This window comes from Salmo trutta, chromosome 37 (genome assembly GCF_901001165.1).
Source record: "Salmo trutta chromosome 37, fSalTru1.1, whole genome shotgun sequence".
Taxonomy (NCBI): Eukaryota; Metazoa; Chordata; class Actinopteri; order Salmoniformes; family Salmonidae; genus Salmo; species Salmo trutta.
Genome location: NC_042993.1, coordinates 16,739,250 through 16,765,814, shown reverse-complemented (window position 1 = coordinate 16,765,814; position 26,565 = coordinate 16,739,250). Strand labels below are relative to the sequence as shown.

General features: G+C 44.2%; 1 protein-coding gene across 4 annotated transcripts in view; it reads left to right on the top strand.

The window, feature by feature from the left end:
* LOC115177542 (oxidation resistance protein 1) overlaps positions 1–26,565 on the top strand; it is a 191,058-nt gene that overhangs the window by 107,047 nt on the left and 57,446 nt on the right. Inside the window, exon 1 of one of the 4 annotated variants that reach the window (XM_029738430.1) lies at positions 13,171–13,507. The exons of the other annotated variants lie outside the window; for them this stretch is intronic. Within the exon in view, the coding sequence (XP_029594290.1) occupies positions 13,378–13,507 (130 nt within the window). The 5' untranslated portion in view covers positions 13,171–13,377. Of the gene's footprint in view, positions 1–13,170; positions 13,508–26,565 lie in introns of those variants that run through there. 4 annotated transcript variants of the gene reach the window in all.

Sequence of the window (26,565 nt, the reverse complement as noted above, 5' to 3'; positions counted from 1 at the left end):
GTTTAAGGCAGACTGCAGGAAGGTAATCCTGTATAAGAACCCTCCATCGTTAAGCCTCTCAGAGCAGGGCAGGACTCTCCACATGACACCCTGGTATGGTCAGCCACAGTGTTTGCCTGATGATAAGAGATACCCACAGGAGTCAGGACACAGAAAGACATTGTAACGTTTTGCTGGCTGCATCACATTGGGTTTTTGCTTTCCAAAAAATCAACAATCCAAAATAGTTTTTGTTTTGTTTCCCTCAGGTAATATTGCCTGAACAGCCCAGAGAGTGCTTGAAGTGTAATGTCCTTTGTTATGGTGCAAAATCAATCAATGTTTTATTATTCTGTCTGTTGTTTGTTATTATGTTCCCCACCATGCTGATTAATTCTCTTCCCTTCCCCAGTGTCTGTCTGTCTGTCTGTCTATCTGCCCCCCAGTGTCTGTCTGTCTGTCTGTCTGTCTGTCTGTCTGTCTGTCTGTCTGTCTGTCTGTCTGTCTGTCTGTCTGTCTGTCTGTCTGTCTGTCTGTCTGTCTGTCTGTCCCCAGTGTCTGTCTGTCTGTCCCCAGTGTCTGTCTGTCTGTCCCCAGTGTCTGTCAGTCTGTCCCCAGTGTCTGTCAGTCTGTCCCCAGTGTCTGTCTGTCTGCCCCCCAGTGTCTGTCTGTCTGCCCCCCAGTGTCTGTCTGTCTGCCCCCCAGTGTCTGTCTGTCTGCCCCCCAGTGTCTGTCTGTCTGCCCCCCAGTGTGTGTCTGTCTGCCCCCCAGTGTCTGTTTGTCTGTTTGTCTGTCTGCCCCCCCAGTGTGTGTCTGTCTGTCTGCCCCCCCAGTGTCTGTCTGTCTGCTCTCCGGTGTGTTTGTGTCTGACAGAGTTAGTGTTCCAGACCGTGTCTGAAATGACACCCTATATAGTGCACTACTTTTGACCTGAGCCCAGGATGCAATATACAGGGAATATGGTGACATTTCGGACGCAGCCCCAGCCAGGCAGCAGGAAGTCTCAGATGTTTAACTGTGCCCATTTAAAGTAATGAGGTAAAGTAAAAAATTGCAAGTAAAGTTATGACCGTGCTTGGCAGCATTTTTTTCAAAGGTTAATGGTATGCTTTACTCATCCCCTGGGAGACATGGGCTAGGTTGGATGATAACTTGGTTATAAGGCTGAATGTCACCTCTGTTTTCTGGGTTTGGAGCTTTGAACTTTCTTAGTCATTGCATATTATTGTCTTGGTGGATGTAGTGCTCTCTCAACCTTTCTCCCTCTCTCTTTTCTATCTTTCTCTCTAGTAGTCTCTCTCTCTCCACATCCCTTCACCCACACTGCATTCATTAACCGTCTGAATTATTGAGAGCCATATCTCACGATAGCAAAGATTTAGTGACCAGGTGGGTCACAGCTATCCATTACACCAGCCATGCTTCCATTGTCCTACAAGGCAAATGAAATCAGACGTAGCTCTTGGTTTTATCAATCTAAACAATAAGGTTTGTTCCATTCAGGACAGTCTTTTCTGTGGCTGTGTACCAAATGGCACCCTATTCCCTACATAGTGTGCTGCTTTTGAATAGAGCCCTATGAGCCCTGGTCAAAAGTAGTGCACCATATAGGGAATAGGGTGCTATTTGGGGCACAGGCTGTGTAAAGGAGATGTTTGACTGAATTATGGTTAGTATCGAGCACATAGACCAACATCAGTCCAGACCAACACAAGAAAAGGGCTTTGAAATATGGCATACCAGTTGTTGTGTCTCTTTTCAATGTTACCCCAGATTAAAGAGTGGGTGCGGAGGATTTCCTGCTATTTACAGCTTGAGAGAGATACAATAATACTTTTAACTGGAGCTACTATAAAGCATGGTTAGCCAGATAATCAATCTCCATGTTGGGATTTGTGTGTCACACTCACGCACGCATGCATGCACGCACACACACCTCTGGTCTGACACTAACACCCCTCATGTCATCTCAATGTCATTGGCCTATGATATGCTAAATATCACCACAACAAATGTCATGCAAATGTTATTTGGGGCTTGGATAGCTTCCAAATCTATCCCATGTTAATTATTGTATATTCTAGCCACATGATTCCGTTAGGGACTATCGTTAAGACTCAGTATCACTAACAGTACAAAGGACAGCAATAGAGTATTTTATCCTCAATGGTCTTTTATATGAGTCAACAACTCTCAGGTAGATTCAAGCCCTTGTCATAGAGAGGTTAACTCTCTCTGTCCCAAGGCACCCTATTCTCATTATAGTGCACTACTTTTGACCTGGGCACATAGGGCCCAAAGTAATGCACTGTAGGGAATAGAGTGCCATTTTGGACAGAACTATAGCTCAATGACAGTGGCAATGGGATTCATAACAATGGCCATGGGAGAGTTTCAACTTCACCCAGCAATGAAAAACATTTTATTTTCTTTTGTGGTCAATTCAGCAGTGGGGAGCTAAATTTACTGCAGTGTACTGTAAAATATCTGCCTTTGGGCCAGTGGTGTAATTACGTTGACGTGAAGTTTCTCTGCAGCCCTCGTCTCCTCTCCTCCAATCCGCGTTCAATTTATAAATGCCATCGCGCTAGTAATCACACTGTTTCCACACTTAGTTTGGAGAAGTAAGTCTGCAGCCAGCCAGCCTGTCAGCCAGCCAGCCAGCCTGCCGTCCCATGCCAGGGATTGATTACATACAGCTCAAATGAAGAGTAAGCAGTTTTTCCTGTGTGTGTGTGTGTGTGTGTGTGTGTGTGTGTGTGTGTGTGTGTGTGTGTGTGTGTGTGTGTGTGTGTGTGTGTGTGTGTGTGTGTGTGTGTGTGAGAGAACAGGAAGGGCCAGTGCTAGCCTATTGATTGATTTTACATCAGGGGGAAAATAAGACCTGCCTCTCCATATAACTGTTGATATTTGTTTTCGTTTTGCTCATGAATTTATGGAATCCCATTACATTGAAACAGCTATATTTCACCGTCCTGTGTTTGTGTTTTACACACATGCGTTGATGCAGCAGGATCAACTCTGTAAGAGTTGTATTTATTGTTACCCATTAAATGTTTGCTTACTTCTTGCATATTCAGTGTTATATTAACTCGTTTCAGAAAAGCACTTATAGGCCTGATGCCAGTAAGGAGCATACAAATGTTACCATTCACACAATCTTTAAGGTTACTTACACATTTATTTAGCCATAGGAGTTGGCTACAGCACACACGTCATTATTTTCGGTGCAGGTTTCCCGGACACAGATTAAGTCTAGTCCTAGACTAAAATGCATCCTCAATGGAGAAACTGTCCGTCTATGTTTTCCATAATACAGACCCATAACAGGAGTATTGTGATTGATTCCTCTAAGTAGGTGATTAGCACTACATTAGACCCCTTTTATTGACCAGATCTCTTAGGAAGTGTCTTGTCAGAGTTTAGTGTGCAGGCAGCTCCTCGGCCCAGTCGAGGCCGAGGCATGGGGAAGGCCCAGGTCCAGCAGTAACCTTGCGGTCCTTGAAATGTGAACACCACTTTTAGCTGCATGTGATTAATTCTGATCCAATAACGATGCGTGGGTAAAATCACTGGGGAAGCCAAGCCAGAAGAAAAGCCATATTACAATCTATGTGTTGTGATAATTGCGTTGTTTTCTCTATAACCTGTTAGGTAACTGCCTTGCGACTGTGATGTATAGGCCTAAGGCTGAGACAATAAGAAGACACAATGGCAAAATAAATTCAACAACACATTTGTTTCACCACAAAACCAGAGAGAAATCTCTGTCCGGTGAAGTCCACAAAGCATATTGCATGTAACAAACAGTTACATGACCTACAGCATGGTCAAGCAAGTTAATGTTTCCCACATTTTCGGACTACTAAATAACTATTGATTTAGAACCCCTGAGAGTTACTGCAAGTCGTAAAGAAAACAGGAGTTGCCTCCACTATTCCAGCACCACTTAAACTTCAACATCATCAAATCATCTATGCTTTGTGTGTGTGTGTGTGTGTGTGTGTGTGTGTGTGTGTGTGTGTGTGTACACTTACAAGTAGAACAAATTTGTTGAAACATCACTGCCATCCTTCTCTCTTTCATGTTGACAAAACGGTCTATGACTCTCATGCAATACACGCTTTGATTTTGTGTTGTTGTTTGTTTGCTACCCTAACTTCCTTTCATGGGCAACGTTAGCTAGTTAACATTAGCCTTCTACATCTAGCTGCCTATTGAACTTCCATCCTTTTTGGCCAGGGGCACAATGTATGAATTTATGGTTGCATCAGCATCGCTGTTATAATCATTGGCCAGTACGGAGAATTAAGTAAAACCACAAGTCCAAATCCCTATCTCTAGCCATGGCTAATTTAGCAAAGGACCAATTTTGACTAGCTACTGTAGCTAGCCACTAGAGGACAACAACACAATGAGATGCAGCAATTCAAGTTGTTTCTGTCAATTACATTTTGCTCTCAATGTGATGTGATTGGTGTAAAGCCAAATCCAAACTGGCTTCCCTTGACACTTTTTTTTTGGTGTGCCAGGACCATTCACAGTTGAGCTTACTCAGTTTAGCTCAAAGCTGATTGGCTATTATTTTATAAAAAAATGTGTCAAGGGAAGCCAAAAATGCTCGTTGGCTTCCCTTTCATTCAATGTTACGGTCGGCAACAATGTCAAACTCTTTTTGACCAGACAGCATCAGATAGATGGCCTACACATACAGAGACAGAGGGGCGCTGTTTCGCTTGTTTGGATGCTTTCTCCGGTGAGATACGTTCAGCCTCTTGCAAATTGAAGGAAAATTATGAAACACAGAGACGAAAGATATAAATGATTTTATAATATTTCTTTATTTGTCACTTTTGGGGGGAAGCCTGGCTTCCCTTGGCATCCATGAATACATGCCACTGTTGCGATCCACCATCTCAACCCCCCTCCTGGAACTCCCCTCTCCTTATTCTAATGAGACTTTGTATTGTATACAGTCCAGGGGCCCGGGTTGACCATGTACTAGTTTATCCAAGGGGAAGAATATAGCTGCGGGACAAGATTTAGCTAACAGTGCAGTATGCAGTCTACACAACATGGGTCAGTGGACAGTGCATTCATTACATCTCGTTGAATGTTAGTGTGTCGGCCCAGAACATTCTCTTTGGTGCTGCATCAGAGTATAGACTATACACTATAGTGTTTCATGCTCGCTTGGACTCTTACAATCAGTTCTACTGTCACAAAGAAATGTGATAGAGGTCTCAGCCTACATGATAATAGTCTCTATCTGACTATATTGTAGCGAATACAACGGCGATAACAACTCAACAACTCTCAGCTCATCCAATACGTGCCTGCCCAACTCATCATTTAACCAACAAATTACCCATCTAGTGTATTTCAGAGAAGAGAGATTCATTATCCAATTTAGGCCCTGTGTTGTGGATGGAAGCAGTGATATCATAGTGATGGATGGAGAGGGTCAAATAGTGTTTTAAGATAGATGGATTGAGTACAGACCTTTTGTCATGTTTGTCAATTTGATGGGCGGGACAGACTGGGTGATGTGTCCAAATAGACTGGGTGATGCCTTCTTAAATCCAAATTGCCACTGACTGTGTCCCAAATGTCATTCTACTGTATTCACTATATAATGCACTACTTTAAACCAGTTCCCATAGGGATATAGAGAATATTGTGCCATTTGGGATGCACATACTGTATCAGTCAGCTGCCCATATACTCCAGACGACAGGGGAGGAGAGGGAGGAAGAAGAGCAGCTAAAACGACAGTCGTCGTCCATTTTAGCATTATGATTCTTGGGAGTCTGTTTAAGATAATGATGAAATATATGAGTGTGTCTGACTTAAAGAGAAACCAATTAATTCCAGCCGCAGAGTTCAATGGAGGTAACATAAAATACAATTGATTTTGTTCATTTCACTGAGATGTCCTCCCCCCGTCTCTCCCCCCTGTCTCTTCCCACTCCCTGTCCCCCCCCCCCCCATCTCTTCCCACTCCCTGTCTCTTCCCACTTCCTGTCTCAGCCTGTGGAGCTGTCAGCGTTATAGTGGGGCTTTATTGTTTTAAGAAATTGCCTGCGTGACGAGAGCAGTGGTGCATGTCTGATGTTCATCTTATCCTCATGAAATGAAACCTTTCTCAGAGACAGACAACTCTCCTCTCCACCTCTCATCCTCCCCTCTCCTCCTCTCCTCTCCTCTCCACCTCTCATCCTCCCCTCTCCTCCTCTCCACCTCTCATCTTCCCCTGTCCTTCTCCTATCCTCTTTCCCGACCTCCTCTCCTCTCCACCTCTCATCTTCCCCTCTCATTCTCCTATCCTCTTTCCCGACCTCCTCTCCTCTCCACCTCTCATCTTCCCCTGTCCTTCTCCTATCCTCTTTCCCGACCTCCTCTCCTCTCCACCTCTCATCTTCCCCTCTCATTCTCCTATCCTCTTTCCCCTCCTCCTATCCTCTCCTTCTCCTCTATTCTTCTCCAACTCTACTTTCCACATCCCCTCTCCTCTCCTCCTCTCTCTTCCTCTCCTCCTCTTCTCATATCATAATGAGACAACGAGAGAGCGAGGGAGAGAGGGAGAGCTGATGGTCACTGTGCACCCCTGGTCATTATTCCTGGGGCCACCCAGCCTCTCAGTGGAGCCTGAGACAGGCACAGTACAGACACCCACGGCCACAGGAGGATAGATGGATGACCATGACAGGGGGACTGGGGTTTATAGTCGCCGGTGAAAGATGGCTCTAGCTCTCACAATGCAGTGATCTATCACAACAGACCAGGACAACTGCGCTGTCCCAGAGGGAAAAAGAGGAAGCAAGGCAACGGATGGAATTAGTGTGGTGGGCTGGCGGTGGAGGTGGCTGAGTCACAACCAAGCTTTGCTGTCACCCTCTCCCAACACTCAAGATGCTCTCCAGTCCAGTCTAGTACGTTGGGTTTAATAGAATTCATCTACAGATGGATGCTTTTTTCTCTGGAACCATTTAGAAATGGTGAACAATAAAATTTATGACATAGTATTAGTTTTGTGATAACGTTTATAGTCAACACAGTTATTTCAGTTTGTCTTGAATGTGCAGAGTGTGTGTTTATAACTCTTTGTCAAGTTGAGGGTTTTTTCCAAGCCTGTTTCTGCATTCCACACTAACTGCATCATTTTTAACAATAAGAAATCAATGTTTCAAATCTAAAGTTTTGATAGTTTTGGTCTAAAATCTGCCACTAACTGAACCAAAACAGTATAAGTTTCATGAATTGTGGAAGAGAGAACCCTGACGCATCAAAGAACAATTGACTGTGACAAGAGGCATATCTTCTAAAAATAGAACTGTGTCTCTGACGGGAAGATTCTCCTTTGTTAAGGGTTCTCTTCTCCCAACATCAGGAGAATGCTGACACTGAATACTAACACTTTGCTTAGAGTGGTGATATGTACCATTCATAAAGCATGTATGCATGACCTAAAGAGTCAATAATGCTGTGGTAATGTTAGTTATAGCTACCCTGGTTCTAGATGCAGTGACTCTGGGAAGGCAAGGCAGCTGAGGCGGGGTCCATCTCAGCCCCAGTAATGGCCTTGAACACTAAATTGACGACCTATGAGTCTGTGAGAGAGTGAAAGAATTGCCTGGGGTATGATTGGTAGCCTTGACTCCCACACTGCGAGCCCATAGGCCAGGGCCTGATGAAGGGGCTGGGTAATTGCAGTCCCCGCTCACCCTCTGCTCTGCTGCTTACAGTAACTACCGCTACTGAGGGTAACCACAGAGAGGAGAGCAAATGGCATATCATAAAAAGGCTCTTGCTATAGGAGGGCTTTAGAACTCCATTTTGTATGAGAAAAGACAAAGGACTGAAAGCAGACTTTCAAGTGAGGGCGGCTTGTTTAAAACCAACCGTGAATAATGGCAGTTATTAAGGTGTGCATTCCAAATGTCACCCTATTTCCTATATAGTGCACTACTTTTGACCCGAGCACTATGTGCCCTGATCAGAAGTGCACTGTAAGGAATAAAATGCCATTTGGATGACTAAGTGACATTAATGATGGTTATATAAGTCCAGTATGTGATGTAAACAGACAGCCAGTTCCTCCACATGATTCAATTTGGCATTGTCACATTCCTAACAGACATTTTGCACAACATGGATTCATAGCTTCATGAATATTCGGCACCACTTTCTAAAAAAACATAATCATCTGTTGTGATGCTGTTGTTGACAGCTTTGAGGGGCTGGAGAGAAAGCTATACTTTCCCAATGAAGAGATGTACCGGAGAGAAGGAGGTGTTGTGTGACAGGCCCGGTTCCACCTGTGATTGCAGCCATTGTGAAGACCTGTCTGTCTCTCTGAGAGACCTCCTAGTGCTAACTACAGTAAACAGTCTTTGTCTCTCTCACATCATCCTAGTGTTAACACTCTTTTTACTGGCCTCCCTCTGTTATGCTATTGCAATAATAGATACAGTTGAAGTCGGACGTTTACATACACTTAGGTTGGAGTCATGAAAACTCGTTTTGTAACCACTCCACAACTTTCTTGTTAACAAGCTATAGGTTGGCAAGTCGGTTGGGACATCTACTTTGCGCATGACACAAGTAATTTTTCCAACAATTGTTTACAGACAGATTACTTCACTTATAATTCACTGTATCACAATTCCAGTGGGTCAGAAGTTTACATACACTAAGTTGACTGAGCCTTTAAACAGCTTGGAAAATTCCAGAAAATTATGTCATGGCTTTAGAAGCTTCTGATAGGCTAATTGACATCATTTGAGTCAATTGGAGGTGTACCTGTGGATGTATTTCAAGGCCTACCTTCAAACTCAGTGCCTCTTTGCTTGACATCATGGGAAAATCAAAAGAAATCGGCCAAGACCTCAGAAAAAAAATTGTAGACCTCCACAAGTCTGGTTCATCCTTGGGAGAAATTTCCAAACGCCTGAAGGTCCCACCTTCATCTGTACAAACAATAGTATGCAAGTATAAACACCATGGGACCACACAGCCATCATACCTCTCAGGAAGGAGACACGTTCTGTCTCCTAGACATGAACGTACTTTGGTGCGAAAAGTGCAAATCAATCCCAGAACAACAGCAAAGGATCTTGTGAAGATGCTGGAGGAAACTGGTACAAAAGTATCTATATCCACAGTAAAACAAGTCCTATATCGACATAACCTGAAAGGTCCGGTCCGCAAGGAAGAAGCCACTGCTCCAAAACCGCCATAAAAAAGCAAGACTATGGTTTGCAACTGCACATGAGGACAAAGCTTATACTTTTTGGAGAAATGTCCTCTGGTCTGATGAAACAAAAATAGAACTGTTTGACCATATTGACCTTCGTTATGTTTGAAGGAAAAAGGGGGAGGCTTGTAAGCCGAAGAACACCATCCCAACCGTGAGGCACGGGGGTGGCAGCGTCATGTTGTGGGGGTGCTTTGTAGCAAGAGGGACTGGTGCACTTCACAAAATAGGTGGCATCATGTGGCAGGAAAATTATTTGGATATATTGAAGCAACATCTCAAGACATCAGTCAGGAAGTTAAAGCTTGGTCGCAAATGGGTCTTCCAAATGGACAATGACCCCAAGCATACTTCCAAAGTTGTGGCAAAATGGCTTAAGGACAACAAAGTCAAAGTATTGGAGTGGCCTTCACAAAGCCCTGACCTCAATCCCATAGAAAATTTGTGGGCAGAACTGAAAAAGCGTGTGCGAGCAAGGAGGCCTACAAACCTGACTCAGTTACACCAGCTCTGTCAGGAGGAATGGGCCAAAATTCACCCAATTTATTGTGGGAAGCTTGTGGAAGGCTACCCGAAACGTTTGACCTCAGTTAAACAATTTAAAGTCAATGCTTCCAAATACTAATTGAGTGTATGTAAACTTCAGACCCATTGGGAATGTGATGAAAGAAGTAAAAGTTGAAATAAATCATTCTCTCTACTATTATTCTGACATTTCACATTCTTAAAATAAAGTGGTGATCCTAACTGACCTAAGACAGAGAATTTTTACTAGGGTTAAATGTCAGGAATTGTGAAAAACTGAGTTTAAATGTATTTGGCTAAGGTGTATGTAAACTTCCGACTTCAACTGTATGTATATAGTGCTTTTCTAAGACCCAAAGACAGTTGTATGGAACACGGTGTATGGAACACACTGCTCGATAGAGTACTGAGAAATGTCATCTTCATTTCCAAGCACTCTCTATTCATATTCTAACTAGTTATAAACACTTATTTCAGTCCATATGCGTACGGTACAGAACCTCAATCACCCTCTCTCTTAATTATTACTCAATGAAACGCAGGTTGTTTGTGTTTGCCAGCAGGTGCATTAATTGCTTGAGTGATTTTCTATTTCTGTTGTTTTATGTTGTTGAGAAATGCACAGATGTTTGTTTGTGTGCATGTGTGTGTCTGTATGTCTGTGTGTGCATGCTTGCGTGTGCATCTGTGTGTGTGTGTTTACAATGTGTTGTGAACAGGTTATGTAACCAGACGGTTGACGGGGGAGCTGCCTGTGGGCTTGTTGTTTGTTGTTTCATAATGAAATCCTTCCTCTTCTGGGGATTATACCGCCAGCCTACCTGGTTCTCACTGGAAACTGGTGAGATGAACACTCTGCCCAGCCTCAGCACCACTCTCTGACGATGACAAAGCCTCTCACACACACACACACACACACACACACACACACACACACACACACACACACACACACACACACACACAGCCTGCTAGGCTAGGGCTTACAGAGGCAGCTGGTAACACTAGGTCCTCTGTGCATGGATTCCTGTACAACAAGTTGTGTTGTGTTTGGTAATGAAGAGATTGCTTGGGACCAGAGAAACAAGTAGTTACCAATACAAACCTTAGCTGGTCCTCTTAACTAGAGATGCTTACAATCCGATACATTTATATAATGTATAACAGTTGTTAATATGCTAATAACCAAATTACAGAAGTTAGAATAAACTCTAAGGTCCCATTAGAATGGATAGAATGGCAGTAGATTACTCGTTTAATCAGATAAACCTCCTTAATGTCGTTAATGTGAAAGGAGAGGTACATTAAACACCCAAACTTAATGTTGTTTGAAACTGAACGAGACTTTAATCTCTTCACTCAATAAGGCTCATTTTATTTAATGCCTCTGGATGTTTCATAAACTACTCAACTTACACAGTAGCTTAATTACACAGCCTTTGGAATAGTCAGGTGGGAAAAGTAAACAGGGCTGAATAAACAGACTGTGTTACAGTTCAGACGGTCTTCTGGATGGTACGTAGCTATGGTCCAGGTCGTTAGTGCGCGTTCGTCCACTAACTAGAGGAGGAATGCACACTAATGCCCTGGAGCAGAGCTAGATGGTATGGTGAAAGTATCTAATTCTTCCCCTATTAGGCTGCAATAGACAGAGCTCAGGGAGGAAACCCAATCCCCCTCTGTGTGTGGAAGTAACAGATGATTTGATGACTGCTCTGGGCAGCTTTACAGCTTTAGTAGCTATATATTACAGAGCAACAAGCCCCAGGTGGTGGTCTGTCTCAAACCCATCACAACAACCCTGCCCCGGGCCAAGCATCCCAGGGGCCCAGACAGGGGATGGTGTTCAAGGTCACTATGGAGCAGAAAGCAAGTTGTAATCCCTCAACTAAGAGCTCATACTGTAGGCAGCCTCATCCATCCTCATGTTCACCTTGGAACTTGGAACTTTACCACTGTTATTGACTGAGAGTTCATCAATCAGTCTGTCAAATAATTTGTTGCAACGTGTGTTTATAAAACAGGGCCAAACAGAGAGGAAGCCAAATGGACTCTGTGGTACTGTTACAAATCAATGGTAACAGTTTACTTCATCTCGGCAACCCTGACCCAAATCTCTTGTGAACACTGGCCTTTTGTTTTACTCTTTCACAACAGACTACACTTTACCAAAAGCCTGCATTTACAATGCTTTATAACTTGTTGTAAAGTACAAAAACACTTCCTTAGTAATAGGAGGAAACCTTGAGGGGTCAGACTCTGTTTATATGGCTCTGGATGTGCCCATGTTGACCTATTGCTTTTTCACAATTTAGAGTAAATCTGTCACCCATCTATGTGCTCCTAAAAATAATAGGTGATTTATAAACCAGGCTGCACTTTTCACTGTAACCAGCAGATGGAGCACAACATATGTCTTACCTTGGTATTCATTCGTTTAGATGACTTTTATTTCCAGTTCAGGGTTTTAAAACTAATTTCTCTTTCTCTCTTTCATTTCTTACCATATCCCTGCCGAAGAATAATGAATTGGACTGTTTCCAGTTTCCAATTCTGCTCCCCAGTTATTACACCTTGTCCTGGTCTGTTGGGTTCTTCACTGTTCCACACACATTTATTTACCCATTCCAAATGCCATCTCTTCTTCCCTTGGTGTCTGAAGACACGTGTCCCTGGCCTTATGCTGTATGGTGGGACACTTATATTAAGTGGAGTGGCTGCCTGGCTATGTGCTTTCCTCAATTTAATACAATGTTATTAAGATGAGAGTGAGATTTGTTCAGTTCCCATGATTGTCATGCATGTCATCTTTAAGTAAAGAAGTGCAAGTTGCAGCAATTGAGGGAAACAGTCAGATAGGGGTGAAACAGAAACCCTCCAGGGCGAGTACATGCCATAACATAAAGGTTCAGACCTCTCATTCAGGGAGACAGTCACTCATTTGTAAGACCTAAATAACCATCTTGATAATGAACTTACCACCTCTAAGCCAAGGCATAGGCTAAATATTAGAATATAAACAATATAACAATGCCCTATAACAATGTATAGCAATAAACATGTATTAATTGCATAGGTTGGATATTGTAGCTACATAATGCACTTTATGATCTTGTGTTTTTCACAACTTTTTAATAGAATTGTTCATCATTGGGGCGGCAGGTAGCCTAGTGGTTAGAGCGTTGGACTAGTAACCGAAAGGTTTGAACATCGAATCCTCGAGCTGTCAAGGTAAAAATCTGTCGTTCTGCCCCTGAACAAGGCAGTTAACCCACTGTTCCGCGGTAGGCCGTCATTGTAAATAAGAATTTGTTCTTAACTGACTTGCCTAGTTAAATAAAGGTTATAAAATAAAAATCAATAATACTTATCCATTGACTGCAGGGCATTGCTTGACGCCACACACGTACGTCATCGGAATGAACAAGTTGTTTCAGTTCCTATTTCTGCGTCTGCTGAAGTGTGCTGGTTTCACTGCGTTACACTTTTTTTAAAGACTTTTATCTAGATCTTATCGCGATTGAGTAATGACAGTGATATCAGAAATGGCTTTTTAAACGGTTGTTAGTGATAACTAAGGTGCATCCATGTTGTGATATTCGTACAAGTTCCACAGTATGGACTACATTCTGTCTGTCAGGGTCGCGCTGTCGAATAGAATCTGGCCTGCCTCGACCTCGACTCGGGAACATTCCGATGGCTCTTCCGCAGAACATTCTGGATCTGTGCACGACAACATTAACACAGGTGTGAGTATAGACTTGGAGCCGAACTTGTTCAATGTATAATGTGTAATGTTTCAGAGTTCAGCCTACCGTAGATGAAGTCAGTTAGTGTTTATTTTTTATTTTAACAACCTACAGTACATTTTCTGTGCTTTGGCATAAGGTGAAGAAGTTGCAACAGTGACGAGTTGGACAGTGGAGTTTACACATTTCCCTGCGCAGGCTTCTTAAAGGCACAGTCTGCAATATCAACCAATTCAATATACCCAAATGCATTATTTCGAATGCTATGGCTTACAAATACCTTAATACAGATCTGCATTACCTATTAACTTCACCCGAAAAACTAAGGATTGTGTGCTTTGATTGAAGGTTAGTTTTAAGAGGCAGCGTTGTTGTGATACACATCTCCAATTCAGGCGTTTTACAGTGGACACTATTCTGCGCTCTGAGTTACACCAGTTCTGTTGTGAACAATGACAATTATTAAGCCTGTGGTAATGCATACTACTACATGAATTTCCCAGTTTAACACACTTCTCACACAGCTCTGAGCAGTTCCCTTATCAGTGGGCCAACGCTTTCTTGACTTTAAACACCAGTTCATGTAAGGGGCCTAGCCTGCTCATTCATCACAGACTGGACAGAAGCCTACCGAGGGGCTCTTCTCAGGCCTGACTACCTGCCTCTCTCCTCTCAGTAGGGCCATGGCCTGCAGCCACACACACACACAAAGTCACACACATACACACTGTCTGCACTAGGGAGAACTAGAGACTGTTAATGAACTGGCCTCAGTGGCGTTTGGTTTCGCAGTAAGTCACAGTGGGCAGCAGAGCTGCATCTTATTAATCTCTGTCCTAATTAGACCAAACTATTATCCTGCTGACTGCTACAGAGCCCACTTTTTCTCAGCTACAGTACACAGCCTTCTAGCATCTCAGCTGTGCTACACCAGTGTCTAATGCTATTTGAAATCTTTCAAACACTTTGAGCATGTATTTGAGCTTGCCTGGAGTGCCAGGTGGGTGAGGACTAGGTCGTTTTATAATGGTTCTATAGCTAAAGGCAAGCTCTGTCAAGCACAGCTAAAGTATTGGGCATGATTTCAAATAGTATTTGAACCCAGGTCTGGAATAGGCCTTCACATAATTGGATGTTGTTTTCCTAATGGTGGATTTTTTTTTTTTTTACAGCCAATTGTGTGGAAAGTTTCATTTTGATATACTGTGATGGATGGTGTCTGTCTTTGTGGAGAGGAGTTGTTAGGCTGTAGTGAATACTCAGGGAGAAAAAGGCGTAGACTCACACGCAGAGCACCGCAGATGTTTATTACGCCTTCGCAGAAGGCAGGAATCGTAGTCGCAGGCAATGGTCATACACAGGTAGGCAAACAGGCAGGTGAATCAACTAGGACTGGAGGCTGTAACTAGTTCTCACAACTGAGCTAGGAAAAGGCTTAGTAGTCAAAACGAACAATACCTCACAAAGGCACAAACAGAATGAGGAGCTGATGAGACCAGGTGAGTAACTAACACAGGTGAAATCAATGAACAAAAATGAAAGACAGGGCTACGTTCAAGAACACAAAGAAACAGAACACAAGGTTGACTAAGAAAATAAATACAGAACCTTACATAGGCCTATATCATATTGGCTTTTGATTTTATCTTTCTTGGAGTATAGGTCTCATTAGGGATTTATTTGGATGGAGGAAAATTACTTCATTAACAATAGCAACTCACATTGAAACGCATTTAGGGCAAAAATATTTCCATATTCAATTTCCATATTTATTTTGAGCCTCGCTGGTTAGGCATGTACAGATAGCTAATCCGATTGAAGATTTGTAATGCCTCACTGGTTTAGCCCCAGTGTGTCCTCACAATAACCCAACAGGCAGTGATTAATTCAATGATCATTAATGAAATAAACTTACAGATGTTTTATAAGGGTGATTGAATGTCGTCAGGAGCAATGATGCTCTGATGTAAACAGGCGTAACAACCTTTGACCTTTCATTGTAAACAACAACTGCGTCATACTGTCATCATGTGCAGCAGTGCTTTAGGCTACCGCACAGTGTTTGTATTGGCTACTTACTGATATCGACTAGCTACAATTCAATATGTTTAGTATGCCCAAATGGAACTAACATACATTCCTTTGAGATTCACCGCCAGTCCATTTAAAGCAACGTGCTGCTGTATGATGTACTGTACATCAAATAGCATCAAAGGGAAGGTTAGGTCACTAGAAAAACATAAACAGGGGAGCAGATTCCTCCAGTAATATTCTATTAAGATATTATTATTGGACACTTCTGTCCATTAGATCTCTCTGTTACCTGGATACTAACAGTAGACACCTTCACAACAATAAAAAGCAACATTTGCAGCGATGCATCTATCTGACCTGGCATGTTAAAGGGGGATCCCACTGATTTCTGACCAGGATGCAGTGGCAGCGTTATTTGTTTCTAGTATATTTTTTAGTTAATGCCTAACTGACAGGCCAGCAACTGCAGCCTGGTTAGGAGGTCAATGTCTGACCGACCCTCCTCTCAATATCTGCTGTGACTGTTTGATTAAGCAACACTCACATCCAACATCTTCTCAATGTCTTCTCAACCATAATTGAAAGATGTGTTCACTGTTTACCCAGACTACCCATGAGCCTGAGCAACAACCCAATGCATTTCAATATGTTGTGCCAAAGCGTGCTTTAGTGAGGTTTTTTAGATTTTATTTCACCTTTATTTAAATAGGTAGGCCAGTTGTGTAAGGGGTGCGTACTGGCGGCAGAGAAGTCAGACGCAGGAGAGCAAAAACTGTTTCCAACAGTGCAGTTTAATAATAAAAACTCACCGGAAAACAGAACAATCAATAAATGGGTACAAAACCCTACGCACACCAGACATAACGTGCACAAGCACTTACAATAAACAATACCGGACAAGGACATGGGGGGAACAGAGGGTTAAATACACAACATGTAATTGATGGAATTGAAACCAGGTGTGTGGGAAGACAATACAAAACAAATGGAAAATGAAAGGTGGATCGGCAATGGCTAGAAGACCGGTGACGTCATCTGCCGAACGTCACCCGAACAAGGAGAGGGACCGACTTCGGAGGAAGTTGTGACAAGTTGAGAACAAGTTCTCATTTATATCTGCGACCTGGCCAGATAAAGCAAAGCAGTGCGACAAACAACAACACAGAGTTACACATGGAATAAACAAGCGTACAGTCAATAACACAATTGAAAAAAAGAAAGTCTCAGATAGCTGATGTTTAAAGTTAGTGAGGGAAATATAAGTCTCCAGCTTCAGCGATTTTTGCAATTCGTTCCAATCATTGGCAGCAGAGAACTGGAAGGAAAGGTGGCCAAAAGATGTGTTGGCTTTGGGGATGACTAGTGAGATATACCTGCTGGAGCGCATGCTACGGGTGGGTGTTGTTATCGTGACCAGTGAGCTGAGATAAGGCGGAGCTTTACCTAGCATAGACTTATAGATGACCTGGAGCCAGTGGGTCTGGCGACGAATAGGTAGCGAGGGCCAGCCGACTAGAGCATACAGGTCGCAATGGTGGGTGGTATATGGGGCTTTGGTGACAAAACGGATGGCACTGTGATAGACTGCATCCGATTTGTTGAGTAGAGTGTTGGAGGCTATTTTGTAAATGACATCGCCGAAGTCGAGGATCGGTAGGATTGTCAGTTTTACGAGGGTATGTTTGGTGGCGTGAGTAAAGGAAGCTTTGTTGCGAAATGGGAAGCCAAATCTAGATTCTGGATTGGAGATGTTTAATTTGAGTCTGGAAGGAGAGTTTACAGTCTTGCCAAACACCTAGGTATTTGTAGTCCCCATATTCTAAGTCAGAACCGTCCATAGTAGTGATGCTAGTCGGGTGGGCGGGAGTGGGCAGCGAACGGTTGAAAACCATACATTTAGTTTTACTAGTGTTTAAGAGCATTTGGAGGCCACGGAAGGAGAGTTGTATGGCATTGAAGTTAATTTGGAGGTTTGTTAACACAGTGTCCAAAGAAGGGCCAGATGTATACAGAATGGTGTCGTCTGCATAGAGTTGGCCCGAGAATTGAACCCTGTGGTACACCATAGAGACTGCCAGAGGTCCGGACAACAGGCCCTCCGATTTGACACACTGAACTCTGTCTGAGAAGTAGTTGGTGAACCACGCGAGGCAGTCATTTGAGAAACCAAGGCTGTTGAGTCTGCCGATAAGAATACGGTGATTGACAGAGTCGAAAGCCTTGGCCAGGTCGATGAAGACGGCTACACAGTACTGTCTTTTATCGATGGCGGTTATGATATTGTTTAGTACCTTGAGCGGGGCTGAGGTGCACCCATGACCAACCAGCTCGGAAACCGGATTGCACAGCGGAGAAGGTACATTTACATTACATTACATTTACATTTACGTCATTTAGCAGACGCTCTTATCCAGAGCGACTTACAAATTGGTGCATTCACCTTATGATATCCAGTGGAACAACCACTTTACAATAGTACATCTATATCTTTTTGGGGGGGAGGGTTAGAATGATTACTTAATCCTAGGTACGGTGGGATTCGAAATGGTTAGTGATCTGTTTATTAACTTGGCTTTCAAAGACTTTAGAAAGGCAGGGCAGGATGGATAGAGGTCTATAACAGTTTGGGTCTAGAGTGTCACCCCCTTTGAAGAGGGGGATGACCGCGGCAGCTTTCCAATCTTTAGGGATCTCGGACGATACGAGAGGTTGAACAGACTGGTAATAGGGGTTGCAACAATGGCGGTGGATCATTTAGAAAGAGAGGGTCCAGGTTGTCGAGACCAGCTGATTTGTACGGGTCCAGGTTTTGCAGCTTTTTCAGAACATCTGCTATCTGAATTTGGGTGAAGGAGAAGCGGTGGGGGGGCTTGGGCAAGTAGCTGCGGGGGGTGCGGAGCTGTTGGCCGGGGTTGGGGTAGCCAGGAGGAAAGCATGGCCAGCCGTAGAGAAATGCTTATTGAAATTGTCGATTATCGTGGATTTATCGGTGGTGACAGTGTTACCTAGCCTCAGTGCAGTGGACAGCTGGGAGGAGGTGCTCTTATTCTCCATGGACTTTACAGTGATACAGGATGCAATAAAGATTTAGCATTAAAGCCATCAGAGATTTCTCATGGAATATTCTGGGTGGTGTTTGCTGCCCGGGAAATGTTCATCAAGTTGTCAATTCTCATTCCTCTGTGATAGTCACACATACTCATTTCCCCCCTGTGATCTCTGTGGACCACTGTGGTTGGACAGGGAGCTTAGCTGACTGTGGTTGGAGGGTTGATGATGTCGTACAGTTGGTAGATTTCAGCTAGGATGGTGGTGAGTCCAGTGGAGATAGCAGACTAGAGAGAGGTGGTAGATTTGTGATACTTACTTTCTTCTGACCAAGGCCTGGCTGGCTGCTGAGTGACACTGGCTCACTGAGGATCAGTAAAGAGAGATACTGCAGAGTTTGTGGTTCTCCTTTTAGCTGAGCTCATCACTTCTCCTCACCTCAGGGTATTGATTCAGGCTGAAACCTGAGAGGTTTCTTGGTGTTGGAGTTGCAGCAGTCAGAGATGCAGTGTGCCAGAGGATCAGCAGGTGAGCTCCTTCTACTGCATTGATCCAAAGGCAGAAAGGGTTATGTTCCAGTGTCCACATGCATTCTACAGTAGCCTACTTATCTAGAATGCATGTCAAATACATTGCTTCATTCTGAGCAGTATGCTAGTATGGTTATTGGTGAGAATAGAGCTTTGATCTGGGGAGTCTAGGGTAGGCTACTGGGGTCGTTTGGTCCTTGACAACAGACCAGGGGCCTTTTCAGTGACTATACATATAGTATTACTGTGGAATGTTCATATGCACAAGCCTCAGGTAACAAGAACATTGTTATTACATAGTTGTTCAGGGTTTTGTGTAAATTTCTTCCCCAAATTTCTATTTATCTAAAGATTTAATCAAATGATATATATGAAATCTAAATGTTTGTTAAAATTGTAGAAATATCCTTTTAATTATTTCATTTAAAAAACTAAAAATATATACAGTTGAAGTCAGATGTTTACGTACACCTTAGCCAAATACATTTAAACTCAGTTGTTCACAATTCCTGACGTATAATCCTAGTAAGTTAGGATCACCACTTTATTTTAAGAATGTGAAATGTCAGAATAATAGTAGAGAGAATGATTTATTTAAACTTTTACTTCTTTCATCACATTCCCAGTGGGTCAGAAGTTTACATACACTCAATTAGTATTTGGTAGCATTGCCTTTAAATTGTTTAACTTGGGTCAAACGTTTGGTAGCCTTCCACAAGCTTCCCACAATGTTGGGTGAATTTTGGCTCATTCCTCCTGACAGAGCTGGTGTTTTTCTGAGTCAGGTTTGTAGGCCTCCTTGCTCGCACACGCTTTTTCAGTTCTGCCCACAAATGTTCTATGGGACTGAGGTCAGGGCTTTGTGATGGCCACTCCAATACCTTGACTTTGTTGTCCTTAAGCCATTTTGCCACAACTTTGGAAGTATGCTTGGGGTCATTGTCCATTTGGAAGACCCATTTGCGACCAAGCTTAAACTTCCTGACTGATGTCTTGGGATGTTGCTTCAATATATCCAAATAATTTTCCTGCCTCATGATGCCATCTATTTTGTGAAGTGCACCAGTCCCTTCTGCAACAAAGCACCCCCACAACATGATGCTGCCACCCCTGTGCTTCACAGTTGGGATGGTGTTCTTCGGCTTGCAAGCCTCCCCCTTTTTCCTCCAAACATAACGATGGTCATTATGGCCAAACAGTTCTATTTTTGTTTCATCAGACCAGAGGACATTTCTCCAAAAAGTACGATCTTTGTCCCCATGTTGCAAACCGTAGTCTTGCTTTTTTATGGCGGTTTTGGAGCAGTGGCTTCTTCCTTGCTGAGCGGACTTTCAGGTTATGTCGATATAGGACTTATTTTACTGTGGATATAGATACTTTTGTACCCGTTTCCTCCAGCATCTTCACAAGGTCCGTTGCTATAGTTTTGGGATTGATTTGCACGTTTTGCACCAAAGTACGCTCATCTCTAGGAGACAGAACGCGTCTCCTTCCTGAGAGGTATGACGGCTGCGTGGTCCCGTGGTGTTTATACTTGCATACTATTGTTTGTACAGATGAACGTGGTACCTTCAGGCATTTGGAAATTGCTCCCAAGGATGAACCAGACTTGTGGTCTACAATTTTTTTCTGAGGTCTTGGCTGATTTCTTTTGATTTTCCCATGATGTCAAGCAAAGAGGCACTGAGTTTGAAGGTAGGCCTTGAAATACATCCACAGGTACACCTCCAATTGACTCAAATGATGTCAATTAACCTATAAGAAGCTTCTAAAGCCATGACATAATTTTCTGGAATTTTCCAAGCTGTTTAAAGGCACAGTCAACTTAGTGTATGTAAACTTCTGACCCACTGGAATTGTGACACAGTGAATTATAAGTGAAGTAATCTGTCTGTAAACAATTGTTGGAAAAATTACTTGTGTCATGCGCAAAGTAGATGTCCTAACCGACCTGCCAAAACTATAGTATATTAACAAGAAATTTGTGGAGTGGTTGCAAAACGAGTTTTAATGACTCCAACCTAAGTGTATGTAAACTTCCGACTTCAACTGTATGTATAGTCTAGCTACTGTATTCAGGAGACATAAAACATGCCTTTTATGTTAAACTAATAAATAAATAAATAATAACTTTACCAACTGAACATTGCACACAAGGCAATAACCCAGGAGCCGATGGAGAGATCATGGTGTGATTAGTCGCCCTGGAGTGCGTGCTAATGAGGCAGTCTGGATGGGGTGACACTCACTGAGCCTGTGGCAGCATCAGGGTTTGATTTATTGACCTGGAGCCAGTGTTAATGATGGAGCAGAGGCAGGACGAAGGGAGGGAGAGGAAGAGAGGGGAGAAGGAGAGGAGAGGGTGTTCTGCTTAAAACACATTGACTGCTCTGCTCCCCCTCTCCTCTCCTCCCTGTCCTGACACAGCAGACACAACACAAAGTGCTGCTCAAGCAAAGTTTGGTTGTACTGGGTGGTGGTGACGGTGCTGTATGCAGGGGAAAACTGACTGTATAATAGGGAGGGAGGGAGGGAGGGAGAGAGGGAGAGAGGGAGAGAGCAAAGGGATGTGGGCTGTCGCTGTCGCTGTGTGCTTCCTGTGTGTAGTTTGACAGCTCACTAAGCCAATGCATATTCATTACAATGGCTGCCGTGCTGTTATCGCCACATTAGTCAAGGAAGTCAAGGCCGTGTCTCACCTTATATATACTGTATATGGAATAAGTTATCCGTTTGCCTCCTTGTGTGTTTTTATGGGCCTGTCATACAGAACCTGTCTGAGAAGGTTGTTACTGTAAGGTACTATGTATCAACATGTTGTGACTGGTGTAATTACAGTGTTACTACACAGGTATAAGAGCTGAAGAGAACTTAATGTAAAGTGTTACCAGTCGGTGCCCTCCACCCCTCAACACCATGTCCTGAGCAGCTACATGACTTACCTAGCTAAATAACATGACCCCTCCCTCTCCTCTCCCTCCCTCCCTCTCCTCTCCACCCTCTCCCTCCCTTCCTCTCCACCCTCTCTCTCCCTCTCCTCTCCACCCTCTCCCTCCCTCTCCTCTCCACCCTCTCCCTCCCTCTCCTCTCCACCCTCTCCCTCCCTCTCCTCTCCATCCTCTCCCTCCCTCTCCTCTCCACCCTCTCCCTCCCTCCCTCTCCTCCCCACCCTCTCCCTCTACCCACTCACCACTCCACCCCCTCCCTCCCTCCCTCCTCTCTCCACCCCCTCACCTCACCTCTCCACCCCTCACCTCTCCACCCCCACCCCTCACCTCTCCTCACCACCCCTCACCTCTCCTCTCCACCCCCAACCCTCACCTCTCCTCACCACCCCTCACCTCTCCAACCCCAACCCTCACCTCTCCTCACCACCCCTCACCTCTCCTCTCCACCCCCTCAACCCTCCTCTCCATCCCCTCATCTCTCCTCTCCTCTCCACCCCCAACCCTCACCTCTCCACCCCCAACCCTCACCTCTCCTCTCCACCCCCTCACCACCCCTCACCTCTCCACCCCCAACCCTCACATCTCCTCACCACCCCCTCACCTCTCCTCTCCATCCCCTCATCTCTCCTCTCCTCTCCACCCCCCACCTCCTCTACCCTCACAACCCCCTGGCCAGACAGACCAGCTACATTATAAAGTAGAGTACCTTTTCATTACCCCAGACAGAGCTCTTGCCTCCTCTGCTGTTAACAGGAGTGAGTGAGGGGCTGCTATAAATAACTTTACATCCACCTCTAAACGAAGGGTGCTGAGAGGAAATTACTTGGCTGTGTATTAGTGTAGGCTAGCAGGGGAAATGAACGGGACATTACAAAACAATTCTCCCCCTGCATTGTTCCCCTACAAAACATTTGTTAATGCACAGGAAGGGGGGTGTATTTCTTTCTTTGGACTTCCCTTTGGAGTAAGTCCAGATACAGCCATTTGCACTGCAACACTGTCTCAATTCCAATCTATTGGCCTGCAACATTCTTAAGGAACAAGGACGTTGGTCACCAGTTGTTTTTCATTGCTATTCCTCTGTGTGTGTGGTATGAACTTGCAGGGCTGTACAACACTAATCACAGAGTCAGAGAGAAGAGCTGTACATATCTCCAGCTCCACTGCCTACCCCGCCTACCCTGCCTAACCTGCTTAACCTGCTTACCCTGCCTACCCTGCCTACCCTGCTTACCCTGCCTACCCTGCCTACCCTGCTTACCCTGCTTACCCTGCTTACCCATGCCTACCCTGCTTACCCTGCTTACCCTGCTTACACTGCTTACACTGCTTACACTGCTTGCCCCGCCTACCCTGCCTACCCTGCTTAACCTGCTTACCCTGCTTAACCTGCTTACCCTGCTTACCCTGCCTACCCTGCCTACCCTGCTTACCCTGCTTACCCATGCCTACCCTGCTTACACTGCTTACACTGCTTGCCCCTCCTACCCTGCCTACCCTGCTTAACCTGCTTACCCTGCTTAACCTGCTTACCCTGCTTACCCTGCCTACACTGCTTACACTGCTTGCCCCTCCTACCCTGCTTACCCTGCCTACCCTGCCTACCCTGCTTACCCTGCTTACCCATGCCTACCCTGCTTACACTGCTTACACTGCTTGCCCCTCCTACCCTGCCTACCCTGCTTAACCTGCTTACCCTGCTTACCCTGCCTACACTGCTTACACTGCTTGCCCCGCCTACCCTGCCTACCCTGCTTAACCTGCTTACCCTGCTTAACCTGCTTAACCTGCTTACCCTGCTTACCCTGCTTACCCGGCCTACCCTGCTTACCCTGCTTACACTGCTTACACTGCTTGCCCTGCCTACCCTGCTTACCCTGCCTACCCTACCTACCCTGCTTACCCTGCCTACCCTGCCTACCCTGCTTACCCTACCTACCCTGCTTACCCTGCCTACCCTGCTTACCCTGCCTACCCTGTCTACCCTGCCTACCCTACCTACCCTGCTTACCCTGCCTACCCTGCCTACCCTGCTTACACTGCTTACACTGCTTACCCTGCTTACCCTGCCTACCCTACCTACCCTGCCTACCCTGCCTACCGTGCCTACCCTGCCTACCCTGCTTACCCTGCCTACCCTGCTTACCCTGCTTACCCTGCCTACATCCCTGTCAACAAACACATTCTAGAACTCGCAAAGTTCATCTTGACCGTAACGATTTGAACTCGCGTGGCCCCATGCATGCCTGCCTGGCTATCTCACAGGGAAGTAACTTCCCCGAGGTATCCTTCAGGCTAGTGATAGAAACCAGTCACAGTCACCATCATGCAGGCATTCTCTGCTGCTGCGGTCCTCCTTGTGCCTATTAGACTACATCTTGGCATGAGTTACATCTTTGTTTTCTAAATATACACCCTTCAGTCAGTCACAAGACCGGACTCACACTCTTCAGCACCAATGTTGTGTTTTTCATTTCAAATGCCAAAGATAATGTTGTTGAACTAGATTCTAATTTTCCATTAAGAAAAATGATGGGACTTTATAGTATTTTTGTAGTAGTGGGAGAAATTTTTGTTTTACTTAAGCAAAGCAGTTAAATATAGTCAAAGTAACATTTTGTAAAATAATTGGTCTGATTACTTTGATTGACGACACTATCAACCTTATTACTTTGGATACAACAGTAGTAGGCCTGATTACCAACAATGACGAGACAGCCTACAGGGAGGAGGTGAGGGCCCTGGAGGAGCGGTGCTAGGAAAATAACTTCTCCCTCAATGTCAACATAACTAAGGAGCTGATCGTGGACTTCAGGAGACAGCAGATGGAGCACGCCCCTATCCACATCGACGGAACCACATTTTGAGGTGAAAAGCTTCAAGTTCCATGGCGTACACATCACTGAGAATCTGAAATGGACCATCCACACAGACAGTGTGGTGAAGAAGAAATTTGGCTTGGCCCCTAAAACCCTCACAAACCTTTACAGATGCACAATTGAGAGCATCCTGTTGGGCTGTATCACCGCCTGGTACGGCAACTGCACCGCCCGCAACCGCAGGGCTCTCCAGAGGGTGGTGCGGTCTGCCCAACGCATCACCGGGGACACACTGCCTGCCCTCCATGACACCTACAGCATCCGAAAAGAAAGGAAGGCCGAAAAGATCATCAAGGACATCAACCACCCGAGCCACTACCTGTTCACCCCACTATCATCCAGAAGGCGAGGTCAGTACAGGTGCATCAAAGCAGGGACCGAGAGACTGAAAAACAGCTTCTATCTCAAGGTCATCAGACTGTTAAACAGCCATCACTAGCTGACTACCAACCGGTTACTTAACCCTGCCCCTCACTTTAATAATGGAACACTAGTCACTTTGTGAACTGTTAGATACTACCACACTGTTGGAGCTAGGAACACAGGCATTTCACTACACCCGCAATAACGTCTGCTAAATATGTGTATGTGACTAATAAAATGTGATTTGATTTGTGAGGCAGTTAGATCACACATTTCATCATAAATAACTCCACTCACACTACTATACTTGTATACACTCTCCTACTAGAATACCTCAGTATATGAACTCTCCTACTAGAATACCTCAGTATATGAACTCTCCTACTAGAATACCTCAGTATATGAACTCTCCTACTAGAATACCTCAGTATATGAACTCTCCTACTAGAATACCTCAGTATATGAACTCTCCTACTAGAATACCTCAGTATATCAACTCTCCTACTAGAATACTTCAGTATATCAACTCTCCTACTAGAATACCTCAGTATATCAACTCTCCTACTAGAATACCTCAGTATATGATCTCTCCTACTAGAATACCTCAGTATATGAACTCTCCTACTAGAATACCTCAGTATATCAACTCTCCTACTAGAATACCTCAGTATATCAACTCTCCTACTATAATACTTCAGTATACGAACTCTCCTACTAGAATACCTCAGTATACGAACTCTCCTACTAGAATACCTCAGTATACCAACTCTCCTACTAGAATACCTCAGTATACCAACTCTCCTACTAGAATACCTCAGTATATCAACTCTCCTACTAGAATACCTCAGTATATCAACTCTCCTACTAGAATACCTCAGTATATCAACTCTCCTACTAGAATACCTCAGTATATCAACTCTCCTACTAGAATACCTCAGTATATCAACTCTCCTACTAGAATACCTCAGTATATCAACTCTCCTACTAGAATACCTCAGTATATCAACTCTCCTACTAGAATACCTCAGTATATCAACTCTCCTACTAGAATACCTCAGTATATCAACTCTCCTACTAGAATACCTCAGTATATCAACTCTCCTACTAGAATACCTCAGTATATCAACTCTCCTACTAGAATACCTCAGTATATCAACTCTCCTACTAGAATACCTCAGTATATCAACTCTCCTACTAGAATACCTCAGTATATCAACTCTCCTACTAGAATACCTCAGTATATCAACTCTCCTA